The sequence below is a fragment of the Mirounga leonina genome, unplaced genomic scaffold, assembly GCF_011800145.1.
Source record: "Mirounga leonina isolate KUSES-001 unplaced genomic scaffold, KU_Mleo_1.0 Mir_125, whole genome shotgun sequence".
Lineage (NCBI taxonomy): Eukaryota > Metazoa > Chordata > Mammalia > Carnivora > Phocidae > Mirounga > Mirounga leonina.
The window spans coordinates 24,061,118-24,082,165 of NW_023270305.1; the positions used below are offsets into that span (position 1 = coordinate 24,061,118).

Here is a 21,048-nt window from a genome sequence, read left to right on the forward strand (position 1 = left end):
GAAAAGTTTATTTCGATCTAGAAGTCTAAAATCAATATTCAGATCCATTTCTCCTCAGATGCCACCTAAGTTAGGCTAAAAAGTTACGGGATATCAAAGGTACTTTTAAATTGAAAAACAGAATAAAAAGCAGGTTCTAAGTGAAGTTTTTTTTTTAAAGAAAACAGCCTTTTTTTTTTAAAAGCAAACTACTTTAAAATGGTCCTTTCATCTTCAACCAAAACGTCTGGTCACTTCGGTACCTTAGTAACTGATGACAATGCTGGGAAAGTCATGATATGCCTCAGTGCTACATCAGTCACACGGGGATCCTATCAACTCCTGATCTCTGTTACGTCGCGTTCTCAAAGGGCACTCCCATAATTGATTCCACATGACTGCTGTGAAGGGGGTGGTGCTGAGGATGTTTTTCCTTTCTACATGAGAGGAGGAGCTAAGACTTATCCAAGGTCACACAGTAGAGTGGCAGAGATGGAACCAGAAGCTAGATTGTGCGATGCCTAGTTTTATGCTTTTTTCTACTGTATCACATAACCTCTCTGGATTAAAGGATCCCTTCAGGTTTCCACAGCTGTGACATATAAATACAAAGAACAATTCCATGAGTTATGTAATCATTACAGAAACTGAAATAAATGATTAATTGCGAATGTAGCTGCAAACGGCTAATCCGGTTACTGGCACTAGGTCATTGAAAAATCGGCCGTCTAACTGTGATTCTTTAATTCCTGTCAAGCCTTCTTCCAGATTTTAGGAAGTAGCAGCTGTACCGTCCTGCACACTGCATTCAGCAGAGGAGTGAGTGAAGCGGGCAGCATAATAAACACTCCCACACTCATCACTGTTGTCCTAAATTCTAACGTGATTCAAGTTTAAGTTGTTTTTAGCTTGATTAGAAATAAGAGCAGTCTTGCCAAAAAGAAAAAAACCAGCAGAAGCTAAAAATAAACCAAGAAAACTTGGCCAAAGTTTAAGGACCTTCAAAAAATATCTTACAGGCTGCATATATTCCCAGGCTTGTATTGATTTAGGCTCCACTTTTAGTCTCAAGTGGTGCAAAACTGCTAATGAATGAAAACATAACATCTGCATTTGAGGCCATAACATTTGTATTTGAAATCTTACACAAAAAAGCGTACGTATTCCAGAAGCTATTTTTATCTCTATTAATTTCCCCCCTTCAGTGATTCTCACATGTACTATGTCACACTAACCCCTGGAAACCTTTATCTTATGGATGATGTGAAGGACTAAGATAATTCAGTATTTTGAAAATACTCACCAATCAGCACAGATTACCTAATTTTGTAAGAAAACAAAGCACTAGCTACTTACATCCCTCAGGCAATGGTAAAGGCTGAGTGTTACCCTGGCCCTGCTGGTTGTGGGGCAGCAGTTATCTACCTGTATCATAAAATGATGTTTCAGAGACAGATGGAAGGCAAACACGTAAAAATACAAAAGCCAGGTCGCTTTGGTTTTAGAACATAAGCATGAATACTTGTGGAAAACACAAAAATTGGCTATTTTGAGAGTCTCTCTTTCTGTTTATCACTTGCTTGTGGATGTAAATTCCACAAACCTCTTTCTCGAACATAACCCCACGGGAATTTCAGTATGAGCAATGATAAAAGCTTCCCTGTGGTTTTTCTTCATTATTATTTCTACCAGATTCTCAAATCCCTGCACGAAGATTTTCACCAAGCTTACTAGCTGCTCTGCTTCCTTCCCTCCATACAAACAGCTGCCAACTCTCCCATCAAATCCCTGGTCCAGGTTATTTCGAACAGGAGCTGCAGTGACTTTTTTCTGCCGCGTTGTCTCCTTCACTTGAAAACTGTTCTTTGATAATACTTCTCTGCACAGTTCTTCAAAATCTTAGGAACTCAAAATATACCTAGGTTAATGTTCAGAAGACAGCATGCTAACTTTGAGGTGATAATTCAATCTTTTTTTCTTAGGTACCTATTTTGATTGACACTTGACATTTTATTTGGCAAGGTCAATGAAAATTCATGAAATATTTGTTACATGGAGTTATTTATGTCAAGAATGCCCCTCCCCCACTCCCATAGTGAACCACTGTTAATCAGGATGTCTGTTCATGTGATAATTCTCCCTTTAATACAGCCATTTAAAAAGCCACAAGAAACAATAAGCTTCTCAACAAGGATTTATAAACAATCACTCTTGAATTCCTTAAAAAAGGAAACAGACGCTATGCTGACGCACAAACACTTAAAAAAATTATCAGAGAGTTTAAAAATAGAACAGCACTGCCCTATAGATCAAAAATTGTTCAAAAGATTTTTTTTAAAGTTAAGACACACAAACTGAATTTATAGAGGCCACAAACTCAAAAGAAAGCTAATGCAGGTTTCTGAGGATTTTCTGAGGGCGTAAAATAGCAACAAATACTTTAAAGAAAACTATCAACCGGCTAACATTTTTTTCAATACCATTTTCTAGAAAAGAGTTCACCACACATGGGAAACACCTTTTTCCCACACTTCAATATGAAAAGCTTGTATTTGCATAATATCAGTTCTGAATTTTCCCTTGCCTCAAGGACACCTCATTTCTCTAAGACTATCAAACCAGACACACCATTACCAAACATTTCTTTACTCATGTTGTTTTAAGTCTCAATAATTAATTTGTACTTTATTTCCTTCCTGTAACTCTGAAACAGAAGTAAAATTCCTACTCTCATCTCTTCTTCTTTACATATATTGCTTTGTGGTCCTCTTAAGGTAGGTAAGGAAAGTCTCTTCATATTCTTGCCAGATTCAGAATGACCTGACTAGATACTGTCCCCTCTCCAGCATTTGAAATGGATGCCAAAGTTCTGATGCAGTTAGCAAATTAGTCTATGTCCAGAAATACTGGATCTGAGAGACAAGCTATAAATCAGATTCCACATAAGACCCTGTTGCAATCTTTTTTTCTTTTTAAGTGACAGTTAATTATTTTCTAATTTACCTAAATTTAACTTTTTCTCCCAGAAAGCTTTCCTTTACAAATACCACCAGTAGACTGGGTTTTGTTAAAATTTAAAATTATGATGCCCAATATCTAACTGTATACTAAAATCTATGCATTAAAATGGAAGTTTATCTATTATTACCTATTTCAATAAGAGAAAAAAATTACTCTGCTTAAATCTTCATAGTAAACCTGTGTTTGCCCAATAAGAAACAAGCCATTTATATTACTGGCAATTCAAACCAACCAGGAAATTCTCTTTATTTTTATTATTTGATACACATAATAAAAAATATATTTTAATAATTAAAAAAATTTGCCTTACATGAGTCACTGTAACATGGTGAAAAGTACAGTCTATTAAGAATCAAGAAACCTAAGTTTTAGTCCTCATTCTGCAATTAATTGGTATGATTTCTGGAAAATCATATAACTTTCAGGGGCCTTGGGTTTTTGTGTGTTAGTTGAGGGATTGGTCCTGTGTCTAACACTGCAAATCTATAGCTGTTTCAGAATTATTGTTAAAAACACCTGAGGGATCAAGTTGGCTAAAGCCACAGTGAAGTCTGAATTAAGTAAGGTTAAACCAGTTTTTCTTTGTTTTTATGACAATTTCTGAACAATCCATAACCTAAAAAAATGTAAGTGGTGCTTAGTGGATATTAAATTTTCTCATATATTACAGCCAATGTCTTTTATTATAATTCTGTACAACATAATAAAAATGTGCAAGTTATATTTTAGCCTTTATTTCAGCCCATTTTGCACTGAATGTTCTCCAATAAAAATATCTATCAACCAACTGAACCGCTCCCCCCACTACCGCAAAAAGAGCAGACCAATAATTCTAAAAATAAATGGCAACTTGATCTGTTATTATTGTAGTAAGGACTCAAAGTACATTTGAGCTGGAAGAGACCTTAAAAAATAATTGCTTTCATGTTTTACGAGTTCATAGATGATCTATTAAAAACACATTCCATATTGCCAGTAACACGTTCGGTGACAGACCTTACAGAGGAGCCCAAATAAACTAGTAATTAATACTAATTTGTAGGTATCGTGAACCACAACTCATGACAGCTGCTTGTGTATTCCAGTTACACCAGTAATATACCTTAATGACCTATGTTAAAATATTCAATTAAGCTTCAAAAGAAGATAGAAAAGAAAAATGTAAAAAAAAAACTTGGCTACAACATTTCTAAAACTGGCATTTTATTCCTCAAGAAATTAATGAAAGGAATTTTTGAAAAACTTTTATTTTTTAAAAAAGTAAAACAATCTTGTCAATTTAAATGTGAATATACTTAACTTTGCAAAGTCCTATAAATCTAGAAATTTCAGTGTTTTATACTAACTAGAAGTAAAACCATTTAAAATGCCATTCTATTCAAAACCTAAAGGTTTATATAAGTAAGAGCAACTATCAAAAGTAATAAGACATCATGGCAAAAGTACTATTCTACAGACTAGGCTAGCATCGTGTACATTAAGGAAAAAAACTCTAGAGACTCCATAAAAACTCTCAGCTATGCTTGTTCAAGTTTTGTTTTAAAGTGTCCTCATTGAAAAAATAAAAAGCACAGTTCCCAGAAAATATTTAATTGTAGTTCTGCAACTGCTTACTAATAAGTTCTGTGAAATGCAGCAAGCAGTTTAAAAAAAAACCTTTATCATCAACAATCGTTTTACAGAAACAATTATATTAAAAAATTTGGAATCTGAAAATGCTTTCCAAGTCCAATACTACTGACGTGTGATAGTAAACACTAGTGAGTCTTCTTTAGCACTTTCCACTTACACTGCTCTATAGGAAAAAACCCCCCAAAAAACAGTAAAACTTTTGTCTTATGTAGATAAAAATCCAAGGATTAATTTTACTCTAAACAGTCTAAGAACTCAAAACAAAGGTATTTAATTTAAAAGGATGAACGGTTTAGAATGCTTATGCTAAAGAAGTCAGTGAATCTTCTAAGACCCTTAAAAATCAGAATAATGTGGCAAGAAGAGCAATCTGAGCTTGTATAAATACCTTAAAAATTCTTTAAAAAGCAAAGAAATAAGCATTTTGCAACCACAAATTTCGAGGAATTTAATGAACATTTTTGTAGTTGTATTCTAGATCTTAAAGAGTATACAGAAGTTGATGAAGATCACAAAATAGGTTGGTCATATTAATTGCCGATAATTGTACCTCTCAAAAAGTTTTATATATAAAAAAGACACCAGAATAATCTATTTCTTTTTCATGTAAAATCCTAGGCAGCTTATTTAACTTTCCTGTGCTTTGTTTTTTCATTTTTGAGTCAGTAAAATGAATACACTGACTGCAGAAGTTTCTAGGTGAAAAATCAATAGTAATATTGGAATCCCAGACTAGTCTTCTTAAACTATCTTAAACATGTTTCAGCTACTGCCTGCTACTACCAAATGGAATCTCTTTAGAGAACCCAAACTGCTTTTAATAGCCTACAGAAAACACTAATATTTTACTGTGGAAAAGGCTAGCAAAAGAACTACCAATTGGAGGCCAAATAAAAATTAAAAACAAAACAAAACCCTGGCTTATTTATTCCAGAGACATGTGGAGATAATGAAACATTATATTCATAAAGGTGCTTTGATATCACTGATAAAAATATTCTAACTTGATTTTACTTTTTTGCAAAGAGGACCTGATAGTTTCCAGGCCATTTAAGTAGTTCTGACTGGACATTTAACAAATCAAATAGATCAACATTATCAAATGCTATTCATCTTTCTTACAGTGGATTAGTTAATGGGTATCTTTAAAAGTTTAATTTAACTGGTGCCAGAACAGCTTCCAGAGAGAACTGAGAACCTATTTAGAGGACTTTAAAAAAATGAAAAAACAAAACAAACAAAAAAATCGACCTCCCTCAGAAACACACGTCTAGAAATAGGAATATATTTAAGCAAGAAGTTTGGGATGGAGGTTAACTTTCACGTTCAACTACTTAAGAACAGCATTTATGTTATAAGAGTTACGTTTGAGTTTATACGTCTTTGTAATAAAAATTCTTTGAAAGTAAGTTTACATTTAGATTTACAAAGAGTTTTCACACGTTGTAGTTCGTCTATTCTTTCCAATAACATTCTAAGGTTGCTGTTGCGATGTTGATTTTTGAGATGGAAACTGAGATTCTGGGACCTTAAGGAACTGTGATAGAGTGGGGTGTAAATCCAGATTTGGTGCTCTTTCCACTATACCATACGCTACAGTATTGCCCAATTTCCAAGCTTTCTATTGTGTAGAGAAGTTGAAGGTTGAGGAACATTGGATTATCATGGGTTACTTTACTAGAAGAAATAAAATTACTTTAAAAAAAGAATCATTATGTTTGTTCCTTAACTCTCAAACATTACATTTGATTCGGCCTCTACTGATCTTCCTAAGTAGTCTGGACACGTTTGTCTCTAAAAACTGCCCTGCTAAGGTAAAATTGTTCTTTTAAATGACATTGGTTGTAAAATGCAAACAAATACTCAAAACTTTAATGACTTTCAGGATTGCTAAACTTAAGTTTTAGGAATAGAAATTAAGAAAAAACAATGCTGTGCATATTTGTACTACCAGCACAATTTTGGTGATGAACGTATACCAAAATTTTTACTGACTTTATAATCTCAGTAATGGAAGGAGAAGAAAGAAAAAAGAGGTAAAGGTTGTTAGACCCTAATGATGATGATTTACCACTACTTTTAGTTTTATTTCTGCCACTAATTGGGTAAGTTTAGCCAAGTGATTTTATTTTCTCATTTGTAATTCTGGTTGTAAAGTTAAAAATAATATGTAAATGTGGTAGAAAAAGTATAAATGGCAGTATTTTTAGGCAAAGGAAAATGAACTCGGAATAATGCGGAGGATCTTTTGTTGTTAGTTTGCTTTCTATTTTAGGCACAATGACCTGTGCAGCAAAGAAAATCAGCTGGAAGCAGGAAAATAAAAGTGACAGGCAACTTTTTATTTCTTACCTGCGTACATATGGTACGTGAGCCTCTCTATAAGTTTAATAACAGTTCCCGCTTTGATAATTGGAATTCCAGCCTTGGGCTGCATGTTTTCTTCAAATATTATATTCTCTTCAGAGTCAGGCTCTGCAAATCTATAAACATCAGCACTAGGGAGCCTCATCTGCTCCTCCTTCTCTTCCTGCAGCATCGTCACATCAAGCATCCTTTCCAGTGTACTCCGGTATTGTAAAGATATCAATGCTGCCATCCAATTGTTTTTCTCTTCAGCTGACTTGGCAGAAAATATAACACTGTTTTCATCTTTTAAAATTATTTCAAAAGCATGCTTGTACTCACTGGTGTCATCTTTGTCATTAATTTGTACCTTTCGCATGAAAAACTTTTCTTTAAGACGATATTCTGCATTGCTAGCACCAGGAAGTCTTGGCTGCCCATGATTTGATTTACAGCAAATCATTAAGCCATCAAAGAGAAATATGTGTCTCTCATGTTTGGCTCCTACACGTGTAAGAGTTCCTTCCATTATAAATTCATTGCAACACTGTCCAATGTCCTTTCCCTCCCAACCATCAATATTCTTTTGAATCTCGTTCATTTTCTTGATTGCTAGTTGTTTCCCCTTCATTTGCTGACTATAAAACCGACATGCAGATTCACTGGGATAAAGTAAAAAAAACATTATTAGTGCACAGACGACAGACAATCTAGAATTCATGTAAATAAAGGACAATGTAAACGTACATTTTAAAAAGTTGCACTGAGAAGGTTCTCACTAATTCTCCAAATATATTAGTGTTACAATACTGTACCATTTTAGGAACTACAGCAACATAGTAGAGACTTTTTTTAGTGCTCTAAAAAGAACAATGACTATTGACAAACTTCTACTCTATAAATTTAGCTATGGAATGATTATTTCTACCTTGGCTACTAAATATTTAGAATGACAAATATTAAAAAGTAGCCAATATAGGGAAAAAATAATTTAAAAGACTTAAAAAATTATTTAGAAATGTTTAAGTGGACAAGACCTAAAGCTAACAAACATGCACATATTATAATTAAGAAAGTGGAAGCAATGTTATCTGAATTAATACCTCAAGTTACATAATCCCTAAAAAAAAGGACACTACGAATTTTACTTTGACAGAACGATGATGTTGACATAAATCTACTCAAGACATTTTTCTCTGTCTCTCCTTTAGCTTACCAGTTGACTCTCAGGAGGTCTTGTCTGGGAGTATGCAAGGAAAATGCACAAATATGAAAGGTTTTTCAAACAATAACAAATTCTCTTGGCTTTGATGTCACTTCCTCTGAAAGACCAAGCTTGTCACTAAAACTATTTTCTTCATTGTTTACGTGAGGAGGGAACTGGGATCCCTGAATTTATACCAGAATATTCAGGGTGAAAGGGAGGATTATTAAAAAGGTAAAAATATTCACCTCAGTCTTCGTTTTGCAAGACTTTTAGAACATATTTTTTCCATACCACTCTGAACATTAAGCAAAGCTGTAATTGCTTGTTTCAAACATTCCTTGTCTTCTTGATCTTCACTCTTTTCTTCTAACTGCTGCAAAGTCAAAATGACAAAGCTGAACCCGCAGGACAGTTTTGGACAAAAAGAATAAGCAGCTCATTTTATTCAAGAATGAAAATAACAGTGATTCAACTCTTTCTGCCACAATAAAATTTTTAGATGTGTCATAAAATACATTCTTTTAAAAAAGCATTTTCTTTATGTACTACTTTCTGTATCAACATGCAACCAAGTTTTCCACATTAAAAAAAAAAAAGAGCAGAAGCAGTGTTAAAGATGTCACACCTTGTGACAGGCAGTAATGTGCAGTTTCTCAGATGCATATGACTGAAAAGAAATGAGGGACATAAATTATCTTTTTTTTTTTAAAGATTTTATTTATTTATTTGAGAGCGAGAATGAGAGAGAGAGAGAGAGAGAGCATGAGAGGGGGAGGATCAGAGGGAGACGCAGACTCCCTGCTGAGCAGGGAGCCTGATGCGGAACTCGATCCCGGGACTCCAGGATCATGACCTGAGCCGAAGGCAGTCGCTTAACCAACTGAGCCACCCAGGCGCCCATAAATTATCTTCTTAACCAGCAGAGGATTTTGCACAGCAGGAAGCACACAGATGAGATTTTTTTCTCAAGCATGGAACTTGGTCTTAGGTTTCTGATTCCAACACTACCATTGTAACAACAGGATGATTAGGAAGATAAATACACAGGGAAGGATGCAATATAGTGGAGAGGAACTTGAAGACACAAAACCTAGGACCAAATTTTGCTTCTACTTCTGTGTGACTATGGGGCAGATTATCTGACTTCTGAGTTTCACTTTTCCCAACTGTCAAATGAGGCTTGTAAAATGCCTGCCCTGCCTACTGAATGGGGTTCTTATTAAAAATCAAAGTACTTTGTAAATGGTGATATACAGTATAAGTCTAAGTTGTTTTCTTCATAGTTCTACTACAGAATTAACATTAGTATCATGAAATTTGTCAGTATTCACATGACAAGATTTTGAGTAAAACTAGAAGTGTACATATTAGCGAAACTCAAGCACATTTTCTGTCAGTGGCAAATATACTATATATGCTAGACAGAAAGTCTGTACTTAATAAGGATTGAGTCATCAATAACTACGAATTGTCAATACAACAGGTGGCTATAATTCAAGCAAGCAATTAACTGAGGTATGAGTTATAACAAATGACAAGAATTCAGTCAACTTCTCACCCTGTTTCTGGCTGCCAAAGAGAAGGAGTTAAGAAATAACATTTATCAGTAGTTTTCATGCAACATTTAAGAACATTTCCTCTCTGTCATAAAGGAAAAGCCATGAGAAATAAAACCATAAAATATTCAAAGTAATTTGTAAAGGTTTACTTTTCAATGAGCATAATTATTCATTATTACTTTAAGGATTTTATGTTCTTAAGAGATACTCCTTAAAGATCAACAACACATTCCTTTCCATTTCAACTGATAAAGATCAGTTATACACACATACACGTACTGATGACTTGTGAAAAGTAAACGTATTTCTTACTCAAAGCCTAAACCATTTTATAAAAATAATTTACTTAATCTGCACTTTTTAGTCTCAATTGTGTTGTTTCATGATAATCCCCCAGAAAAAAAGGGAAAAATGTTTTTTTCCCAAAGGATAAAAAAACTTTTATATATATCAAAAAGTACTTAGATATCATTTACTCATAGTATTGCTCTTTAGTATGGCCAGCTAGATTAAAGGAAGTCAATAGCCAAGTGTTCATAAAAGAAAGCTATTATGTTTTTACTTCATGGATATTACTAGTAGGCTGAAGGCTGGACTTTGGGCATGCTCTCAAAATACTCTCTATCCCTATCACTCTAAAACTACCTCTCACATGGCAGAATTTTGGGGGACTAAATGTTACCATTAACCTTACTGAGTTTGGCTTCCAAGGCAGCAATCTCACACTGAAAGCAATGTTCATTAAGAAAGGGCAAAATTAGGGGTGCCTGGGTGGCTCAGTCATTAAGCGTCTGCCTTTGGCTCAGGTCATGATCCCAGAGTCCTGGGATGGAGCCCCTCATCGGGCTCCCTGCTCCGCGGGAAGCCTGCTTCTCCCTCTGACCCTCCCCCTGCTTGTGTTCCTTCTCTTGCTGTCTCTCTGTCAAATAAATAAATAAAATCTTAAAAAAAAAAAAAAAAAGGACAAAGTTGTATGGGGTGTAACAAAAGCACCACTAAAGAGATCTACTGCACTGAGTTGTTTCAGAATGTAATCACTCAAATATTCGACTCAATAGGATACAAAGTAATTTTTTAGTCTTAAAGAGCTGGCACAAAGAGGTAGCAGAATACTGGGTCCCTCATATTCTACCCTTTTATTTTTTATATTATTAATTCAGGCAAACATACCGTAAGTCATACAAAAACACAGTTTTAGCACACATAAAAAGAGCATGAAAGTAACAAATCCGTTTAGACATGCATTTGATTTTCTATTCTAAAAATGTTTCAAGCTTCTGGGTCATTTATCTACTATTTAACTATAGCATTTCACATACAGAATATACCAATATCTCAAAAATATTGTTAATACATTTTAAAACCACAAACCCAAAGTCTATGTCAAACCCATAAGACTTTACTAATGAAGTAATTTTTAAATGCAATTTTTACCTTCATAGCATTACTCAAACATCTAAAATAAATTTCAATGTAATAAATGACCTTTCTTATAAGCATTTTTGCTTAACATGGCTGATTTAAACTGGGCATTGGTACAGAATAACTGAAGCTAACTACCATCAAAGGGGTGGCTTATTCTTGCTACAGAAACAAAGCAGTGGCAAAGAGTTCAACTGATTCACATAGAATGGCTTCCTTTTGTTTAAAAAAACACAAAACCGGGGCGCCTGGGTGGCTCAGTTGGTTAAGCGACTGCCTTCGGCTCAGGTCATGATCCTGGAGTCCCGGGATCGAGTCCCGCATCGGGCTCCCTGCTCGGCAGGGAGTCTGCTTCTCCCTCTGACCCTCCCCCCTTTCATGTGCTCTCTCTCTCTCTCTCATTCTCTCTCGCAAATAAATAAATAAATAAAATCTTTAAAAATAAATAAATAAATAAAATAAAAAAACACAAAACCTTTGAATTCATGTTTTTATATCTAGAAATTAATTTTCCAACATGAGATTATATAAAATGAAGGAACTGCCATGTACTTGATGGCGAAGGCAGGCATGACCCACGATTTCTGAACCTCAGTTCAAGAACCTTTTCAATACACTACCTAAAAAACTGATATGACTTTGAAATACCTATTAAGAAAATATTCACCAAGTAAAAACTATTCCATTCAAATAGGTAAATTGCAATGCACAGGATGATAAAATATACAATCAAGAAATATATAATTGTTTAAGATTTATCTTTATCTTAAATATTGTGTATATATAAAAAGCTTATCACAGAATGGGAAAACACAAGCAAATATGGGGATCGTATTTTGACTGTGGAATGGTTACCTGTATACTCTTTGATGAGATGCTAAGAACAGATTGCAAAGTGGAAAATACACGGTCAAATGGTAAATTTAATTTACTAGTCCTGTAAACCAATGTATGGAATATTATCCAAATTATTCCAGAAACCAACGAATTAAGCCAACTGCTCCTGACTCTTTGCTATCTCATAATTCACACATCCCATTAAGGCTGAGCATAAGAAATGCAATAACCCTCAACTATTCTTTTATAGTAGCAGCACAACTAAAAAGTATGGGTGAAAAAGATGAAATTCATAACTAAAATGAGATTTAGAGATTGTCTGCAGACTTCAATTACTCATACTACTCATTAAGTTAGAAAGTACATTTCATAATTAGTTCCTTTCCCCTCAAAAGTTATTTTATGAGTAGTGATTTCATATATGCAGATAATTTTCTTAAAATACACAAAATTTCAACCAGTAAGTGATGTCAATGATATTAACAAAATTTGATCTTCTTTTACTTAATCAGCCTAAACCCCCATTTTCCCCCAAGGGAAATAGAATAAACAGTATAAATTTGTAGTATAAACAGTATAAATTTATAGTATAAGTAGTATAGTTCTTCCATAATTATAATTTATATAATATCTGTATTAAATTAGCCAGTGTATTACATTAGCCAATATAAAAATGAAATCTTAAAGTGTAAATTATAACATAACTTATAATTCATTGTTAGGAAATAAAAGCAAAATTCTCAAAGCTTTTTGAGGAAAGTCACAAGTTTTATTGAGATAATTAAGTGTGGTCCTTTGTATATTTTTAGAAACTATTTAGAATATTGATAGCTGAGTGGAAAAAAACTCAAAAGGGCAGATCAACAGGGGAAAGCCCATCAAGTTCCATTCAGAATGAAATTAGCAAATATTCGTCCTTCACTGTTGCCCCTCCTACTGCTGTAAACACCATAGCCATAACAAATACTGCAGAAAAGCTATAAAAATGCAAGAATTTCCAGTAACGGTAGTGAAGTGAAGAGGTCTTGAGAGCCCTCCCACAGATAACAATTATATAATCTGGACAAAATGTAAAAATAACTATTTGTAGGCACTGGAAAACACCTAAAAGAAAGCATAAGCCAGCAGCAGCAATTACTCTTGAAAAGCTACAACTCGCAGGTGTATACACTTGTGAGATTCAGGCTTTCCCCAAACTCTCATGGCAATACAGTGGGAAAGAATGAGAGGAAAAGAGCCTCTATGGGCTAGAGATAAAAGAGCACAGTTTAAGAGGAAATTTAAGGGGGAAATCTGGAAATGAATGAACTGCTGACGGGCTGAAACCCAAAATCTGAAAATAAACTCTCTCCAGGTACCTGGCTGATTGCTAAACCCTTACATGCATGGAAAGACCCCGAGGAAGCCTGGCAAAAAAGCAGGCAGAGACCAAAGAGGAATCTATTCTTGAAAGACAGAACTCTAGTGGATGAGTTCTGAGGCTTTTAAAGAACTGAGTTTATTCCCCAAATGTACACAGCTCAGGTAGCAGAAAGCTGAAGCCTTACTGGTTTCAGGTGCCAGGGGGTAAAGCTTAAAGCTGACAGGGTAGCTGGAAATTAAGGGGGAAATCTCTGGGCATAAGGGAACCACAGAGACTGTGCCCCCAAATCTGAACACAATCTCTGCCCAAACACTTGTCTGACTGCCAAATCATACATGTGTAGGGGAGACCCAAGAGAATCAGCTAAAAAAGTAGCATATGGAAATCCTAGAAAGTGAACAGAGATATCGGTTGCTTCACAATATAGAAGAGACAAATTTGCAGCTGAGTCCAGGAAAGTTAACTGCCTAGTAAAGCAAAACACAATAATCCAAAAACAAGAACCCCAACAATCCTCAACACAATAGAATCCAGAATTGTTAACGAGCAAACAACAAGAAAATGTAACCCATGTTCAGGGGGAGAAAAGTCAGTTAATAGAAAATGACTCCAAGTGGGCCCAGGTGTTGAATTTAAGAAAGGCTTCAAAGTGGCTTTTATGATCATGTTCAAAGAATTAAATGAAAACATGGTCTTACTGAGTGGACAGACAGGGAGCCTGTGGAAACTGTAAAACAAAATCCAAATGGAAGTTCTACAGTAAGCAAGATAATAACTAATAGTTCTACTGACAGATTAATAAAAATTACTAATTTGAAGAACAAGGAAGGATAAAATTTAAGAAAAATGAACAGTCTCATAGATCTGTGGGACAACACAAAGTAGTTCAACATACATTAACTGGAGTTCCAGGAGAGGAACTGAAATAAAAATGGCAGAAAATGCAAGCATAATGGAAAAGCAAGTTAAAATCTGAAGTGTGGAAAGGAGTTTGAAACTTTAAACAGGAATATCAACCCTAAAAAGTGTTAGATGTTAACACTCATTTACGAAAATAAAATACCTTTTAAAACCATCTCTCTGTTTTTATCAGAGAAAAAATTACCAAAATAATAAATGCACCCCACAGTTTAGTTGATTTAAAATTTAAAATTAGAGTAATACAATAGTCAGCTTTATTATTACAATGGCTACTGAATTACACTACCCTATGCTTAACTTCAGACATTTAACGTCTGCAGTCAGATATAATACCATTTAGCTCATTGGTTTGAGTTCATGGTTTCTGGATAAGAATTTCCAAATTTAGAAATCTAGTTCAAGGGAATGGAAGCTAGACAGACCTCTGTTGGACTTATTTTTATGACAGAAGCTATGTTTTCTAAACCTTCTCTTATTGCTGGTATTAAGTCATCAGCTCATGGGCAGAATAAAAAATGGTCTGAAGCATATAGTAGTTAAACCAGACACAGAACATGAAAAAAAAAAGATAAAAATGATCTAGAGTACATGTTTGATATTGTCCAGCTCCCAAACTGGAAAAGCAGCAAACCAAAGCCATTAACAAACGTATACAAGATGTTTGTAGTGCAGATTTCTTTTTCTTTTTTTTTTTAAGATTTATTTTGAGAGAGAGAACATGTGCACACGGGGGGGGGGGGGAGGTGAGCAGAGGGAGAGGGAGAAGCAGGCTCCCTACTGAGCAGGGAGCCCAATGTGGGGCTTGATCCCAGGACCCTGGAATCATGTCCTGAGCCAAAGGCAGGAACTTAACCATCTGAGCCACCCAGGCACCCCTTGTTTAGCATTCTTTTTTTTTAAAAGACTATTTTGGGAGGATAAAATCTTTTAATTTTAACATTTCTCAATTTTTTATCCTAAATTTTCCACTCATTGTACCATTCAGTTCTAAGTTTTTATCTATAATCCTTTTCCACAATTCCTGTACTTAAACATTTGCAGCTACAATTTTTGTAGTATTTGCGATTTTAAGGGGAAAAGGGGTCAATCTTCAAATCAGTGTGCTATGCAAAAAATCTAGGAATATTAGAAAATTTAATGTTAAATTTTGTTTTTTTTATTTCTTTTTAAATATTTTATTTTAATTTCTACACCCAACACGGGGCTCAAATTTATAATCCCAAGATCAAGAGTCACATGCTCCACCAACTGAGCCAGCCAGGCAACCAAATGTTAATTTTTTTTTTTTAAGATTTTATTTATTTATTTGAAAGAGAGCGAGAGAATGAGAGAGAGCACATGAGAAGGGGGAGGGTCAGAGGGAGAAGCAGACTCCCTGCCGAGCAGGGAGCCCGATGCGGGACTCGATCCAGGGACTCCAGGATCATGACCTGAGCCGAAGGCAGTCGCTTAACCAAATGAGCCACCCAGGTGCCCCAAAATGTTAAATTTTAACATATAGCAAGAGTCTAACCATCTGAGTCTTCAGATTAAAGTTGTTAGTGTTCTTATTTTCTAAAATAAAGCTTGTGATCAAGATAAACACTGCAATGTTATAATGAAATAACATCAACTACAATACTTACTATTCTGTTGGTCCTCAATTTAATCTTACTTAAAAACACATGGTTGTAATGATCTGTTAAAATTAAACTCGGACATGTTTTCTCTCAATTATTTTGCTAATCTTGTACTTTTTAATACCAATAAAACCTAAGAAAGGTATAGAGATTTTAAGTGTTAAATATTCTATTTTTTCATTTAAGACAAAGCATACATGATAACCCCAAACCCAATTATATACACGTAGTCTTATTCAGATGATTAAGTTAGTAATTTTGTATTCGTGTCCGTTTTTACCTGCCTATAGTCCATCCTGCTAAAAGTCCGTTGGCTTTTCACTAGATTTTTATGACTAAAATGAAATTTTAAAATCTAAGATCAGAATGAAATGATACTTAAATTGGCTTAATATAAAACTATATATATGGGTTTAAGAAAGTCATTATATACTGGAAAATCAGAAAACCAAAAATGAATATAATTCTATAGCATACCAAAAACGAATTGTAATGGGTTGAACTGTGTTCAAGTCCTAACCTCTGGTACCTGCAAATGTTATCTTATTTGAAAATTGGGTCTTTGCAGATATAATCAAGTTGAGATGAGGTCATATTGGATTAGGGTGGGCCTTACACCTGTTGACTTAGCACCTTTGTAAGACAGAGGACAAGGCGGGGCGCCTGGGTGGCTCAGTCGTTAGGCGTCTGCCTTCGGCTCAGGTCGTGATCCCAGGGTCCTGGGATCGAGCCCCACATCAGGCTCCCTGCTCAGTGGGAAGCCTGCTTCTCCCTCTCCCACTCCCCCTTCTTGTGTTCCCTCTCTCGCTGTGTCTCTCTCTTTCAAATAAATAAATAAAGTCTTTTTAGCCCAGACCTAGTTTGCGGCAACATGGCTAAACACACCAAGAAGGTCGGAATCATGGGTAAATAGGGGACCCGTTATGGTGCCTCCCTCAGGAAAATGGTGAAGAAGATTGAAATAAGCCAGCACGCCAAGTACACTTGCTCCTTCTGTGGCAAAACCAAGATGAAAAGATGAGCTGTGAGGATCTGGCATTGTGGCTCCTGCATGAAAACCGTCGCTGGTGGCGCCTGGACCTACAACACCACTTCTGCCATCACAGTAAGTCAGCCATCAGAAGACTGAAGGAATTGAAAGACCAGCAGAAGCTCCACCATTTGAAACATTGCTAGCCTATAATAAATGGGTTAATTTATGTAACAAAAAGAGAGAGAGAGAGAGAGGAGACTTGGATGCAGAGATAAGAGAAGAATGTGAAGCTGTGAGGAAAGCCACGTGAAGATGGAGGCAAGGAATGAAGTGATGGCACTGACAAGCCAAGAGCTACCAAGGATTGCTAGGATCCACCAGAAGCTAAGAGGCAGGATTCTGCTCTAAAGTCTTGAGAGGGAGTATGGTTCTGCTGACACCCTAATTTTGGACTTCTAGTCTCTAGAGCTGTGCTATTGTTTTTAAGCCACGCAGTCTGTGGTGCTTTGCTCTGGCAGCCCTAAGAAATGAATACACTAATGTACATATAACAGTATAGATCTGAACCCAATTTTTTTAAATTGAGGGAAACTTACTTTTCCTTAGATTATATGGTCAACATATTTACATAGTCCCAAGTAACAACTATAAATTTGTTTAATAAAGCAAATTAAACTTCACATTGAAAAAAGAGTATTATTTTTCAGTTTTAGTAGTATTCAAGTCTTACACTTACTTAATTATTTAGCTAAAGTTTAAAGAATTCCAAGTCTCCGGGGCACCTGGGTGGTTCAGTCCATTAAGCATCCGAATGTTGATTTTGTCTCAGGTCATGATCTTGGGGTCATGGAATTGAGCCCTGCATCAGGCTCTGTGATCAGCGGGGAGTTGCTGGAGATTCTCTCCTTCTTCTTCTTCTTTTTTAAAGATTTATTTATTTATTTTAGAGAGAGTGAGCATGAGCAAGCACAGGGAGGGGGAGAGGGAGAGAGGGAGAGAGTGAGAGAGAGAGAGAGAGTGACAGAGTGAGAGAAACTTTAGCAGACTCCGTCCCGAGCATGGAGTCCTAAGAGGGGTTTGATCTCAACACCCTGATATCATGACCTGAGCCAAAACCAAGAGTCGGATGCTTAACCAACTGTGCCACCCAGGGGTCCCAGATTCTCTCCTCCTTCTACTCCCCCCTGCTCGTGTGCTCATTCTCTAACAAATAAATAAATCTTATTAAAAAATTCTAAGTTTCCAAAATTAGTGTAATTACATACAATTTACAATTAAGCTTCTTTTTTTTTTTTTTAAAGATTTTATTTATTTATTTGACAGAGAGAGACACAGCGAGAGAGGGAACACGAGCAGGGGGAGTGGGAGAGAGAGAAGCAGGCTTCCCGTGGAGCAGGGAGCCCGATGCGGGGCTCGATCCCAGGACCCTGGGACCATGACCTGAGCCGAAGGCAGACGCTTAAAGACTGAGCCACCCAGGTGCCCCCAATTAAGCTTCTTTTAAAATATAAGACATTTATAGGAATTCTAAGGAAAGCTTACTTATTTTTGTTTTATTTTTGCCATTAATTTTTTTTTTTTTAAGTTTTATTTATTTGACAGAGAGAAAAACAGCCAGACAGGGAACACAAGCAGGGGGAGTGGGGAAGGGAGAAGCAGGTTTCCTGTCGAGCAGGGAGCCCGATGTGGGACTCGATCCCAGGACCCTGGGATCATGACCTGAGCCGAAGGCAGACGCTTAACGACTGAGCACCCAGGCACCCTGTCATTAATTTTTTTTAACAAGCATTTATTGTCTAAGTGCCAGACACTACTAGGCATGAGAATTCAAAGCTACTCAGGGCTCACATCCATTATGTGGGGAGCACGGCCTAAAACAAGGTAGACAATAAAAATGGGACAAGTTCTATGAGGAAGTATAAAGAGAGGGAACATGGTAAAAGGATCAGCCTAAGGAACCAAGGGAAACTTGACGGAGAAACCAAGATTTGAACAAACTCTTTGACAAGCAGGAATTTCTCAGATGAAAAGGGAAGGCAGAAATAGAAGAGAAATTCCAGGGAAATTAGAACAAAAGGAAAGTGGAATCCTGAACAGGTTTGATACATCCAGGGCTGCTAAAAATTGAGATGAGCTGGAAAGAGGGTAAAGAATTTAGACTTTCCGTCGAAGTCGATAGGGAACCAACCACACTTTTTAAAACTGAAAGTTCCATGAGGCATAAAGGCCATACAGGAAGCCACTATAGTAGTCCCAGCAAGATACGCTGGGGGGCCTGGACCAAGGCAGGGTTAGTGAAATGTAGAGAACAAAGTAACTTCCAGAAATTCTTACGGTTTAAAGATATACTTATTTATTTGAAAGAGAGAGAGACAGCACACACACAGGGGTGGGTTAGGGGCAAAGGGAGAGGGAGAGAGAATCCCAAACAGACTCCATGCTGAGTGCAGAGCCTCACACCAGGCCAATCTCATGACCCTGAGATCACGATCTGAACCAAAACCAAGAGTCGGATGCTTAACCGACTGCGCCACCCAGGTGCCCCAGAAATGTATTGTTTTAAAATGGTTTTATGTTGGAGAATCCACCAAAAAACAAAACAAAACAAACAAAAACAAAAAACCTACTAGAACTGATAAATGAATTCAGTAAGGTCTCAGGATACACAATTAATATACAGAAATCTGTTACATTTTTATACGCTAATAATGAAGTAGCAGAAAGAGAATTTAAGAAAACAATCCAATTTACAATTGCACCAAAAATAATAAAGTACCTAGAAATAAATTTAACCAAGTAGGTGAAAGACCTCTACTCCAAAAACTGTGAAACACTGATGACAGAAACTCAGATGACACAAACTAATGGAAAGATATTCCATGCTCATGGATCAGAAAATCAATATTGTTAAAATGTCCACACTACCCAAAGCAATCTACAGATTTAACATAATCCCTATCAAAACACTAACATTTTTCATGGAACTAGAACAAATAATACTAAAACTTGTATGGAACCACACAAGACCCCAAATAGCCAAAGCAATCTTGAGACAGAAGAACAAAGCTGGATGTATCAGAACCCTAGATTTCAAAATACATTATAAAGTTGTAGTAATCCAAACAGTACAGCACGGGCAAAAAAACAGACATATAGATCAAAAGAACTGAATAGAGAGCCCAGAAATAAAACTTTATATGGTCAATTAATCTATAACAAAGAAAGCAAGAATATGCAGCGGGTAAAAGACAGTCTCTTCAACAAATGGTGCTGGGAAAACTGGACAGCTACATACAAAAGAATGAAACTGGACCACGTTCTTGCACCATACACAAAAATAAACTCAAAATGGATGAAAGACCTAAATGTGAGACCTGAAACCATAAAACTCCTAGAAGAAAACAGGTATTCATTTCTTTGATATCGGCTATAGAAACATTTTTTCAGATATGTCTCTTCAGGTAGGGGAAACAAGCAAAATTAAACTTTGGGTCTATACCAAAATAAAAATCTTTTGCACAGTGAAGGAAGCAATCAACAAAAATAAGAAGGCAACCTATTGAATGGGAGACGATATTTGCAAATGATATATCCAGTAAGGGGTTACTATCCAAAATGTATTAAAAAACTTATACAACTCAATGCCAAACCCACAAGTAATCCAATTAGAAAATGGGCAGAGGACCTGAACAGACATTTTTCCAAAGAAGACATACAGATGCCCAACAGAGCACATGAAAAGATGATCAACATCACTGATCAAATCAAAACTACAATGAGGTATCACCTTCCACTTATCAAAATGGCTAAAATAAAAAATACAAGAAATAACAAGTGTTGGTAAGGATGTGGAGAAAAAGGAACCCTCATGCACTGTTGGTGGGAATGTAAACTGGTACAGCCACTACAGAGAACAGTATGGAGGTTCCTTGAAAAATTAAAAATGTGATCCTGTAATTCTGCTACTGGGTATTTACCCAAGAAACACAAAAACACTAATTTGAAAAGATATATGCACCCCTATGTTTACTGCAGCATTATTTACAATAGCCAAATCATGGAAGCAGCCCAAGCGTCCACTGATAGATGAATAAAGAAGATGCAGTGTATATATACAATGGAATATTATTCAGGTACAAAAAAGAATGAGATTTTGCCATTTGCAACAA

General features: G+C 35.9%; 1 protein-coding gene and 1 pseudogene across 1 annotated transcript in view; one reads left to right on the top strand and one right to left on the bottom strand.

Annotated features, from left to right (window-relative positions):
* Positions 1-21,048, bottom strand: part of SOS1 (SOS Ras/Rac guanine nucleotide exchange factor 1) — a 142,590-nt gene that overhangs the window by 31,665 nt on the left and 89,877 nt on the right. The window contains exons 9-10 of the mRNA XM_035000964.1: positions 8,431-8,558; positions 6,985-7,640 (exon numbers count right to left, since the gene is read on the bottom strand). Coding sequence (XP_034856855.1) covers positions 6,985-7,640; positions 8,431-8,558 — 784 coding nt within the window. The remainder of the gene's footprint in view (positions 1-6,984; positions 7,641-8,430; positions 8,559-21,048) is intronic.
* LOC118007485 lies at positions 16,524-17,082 on the top strand (annotated as a pseudogene).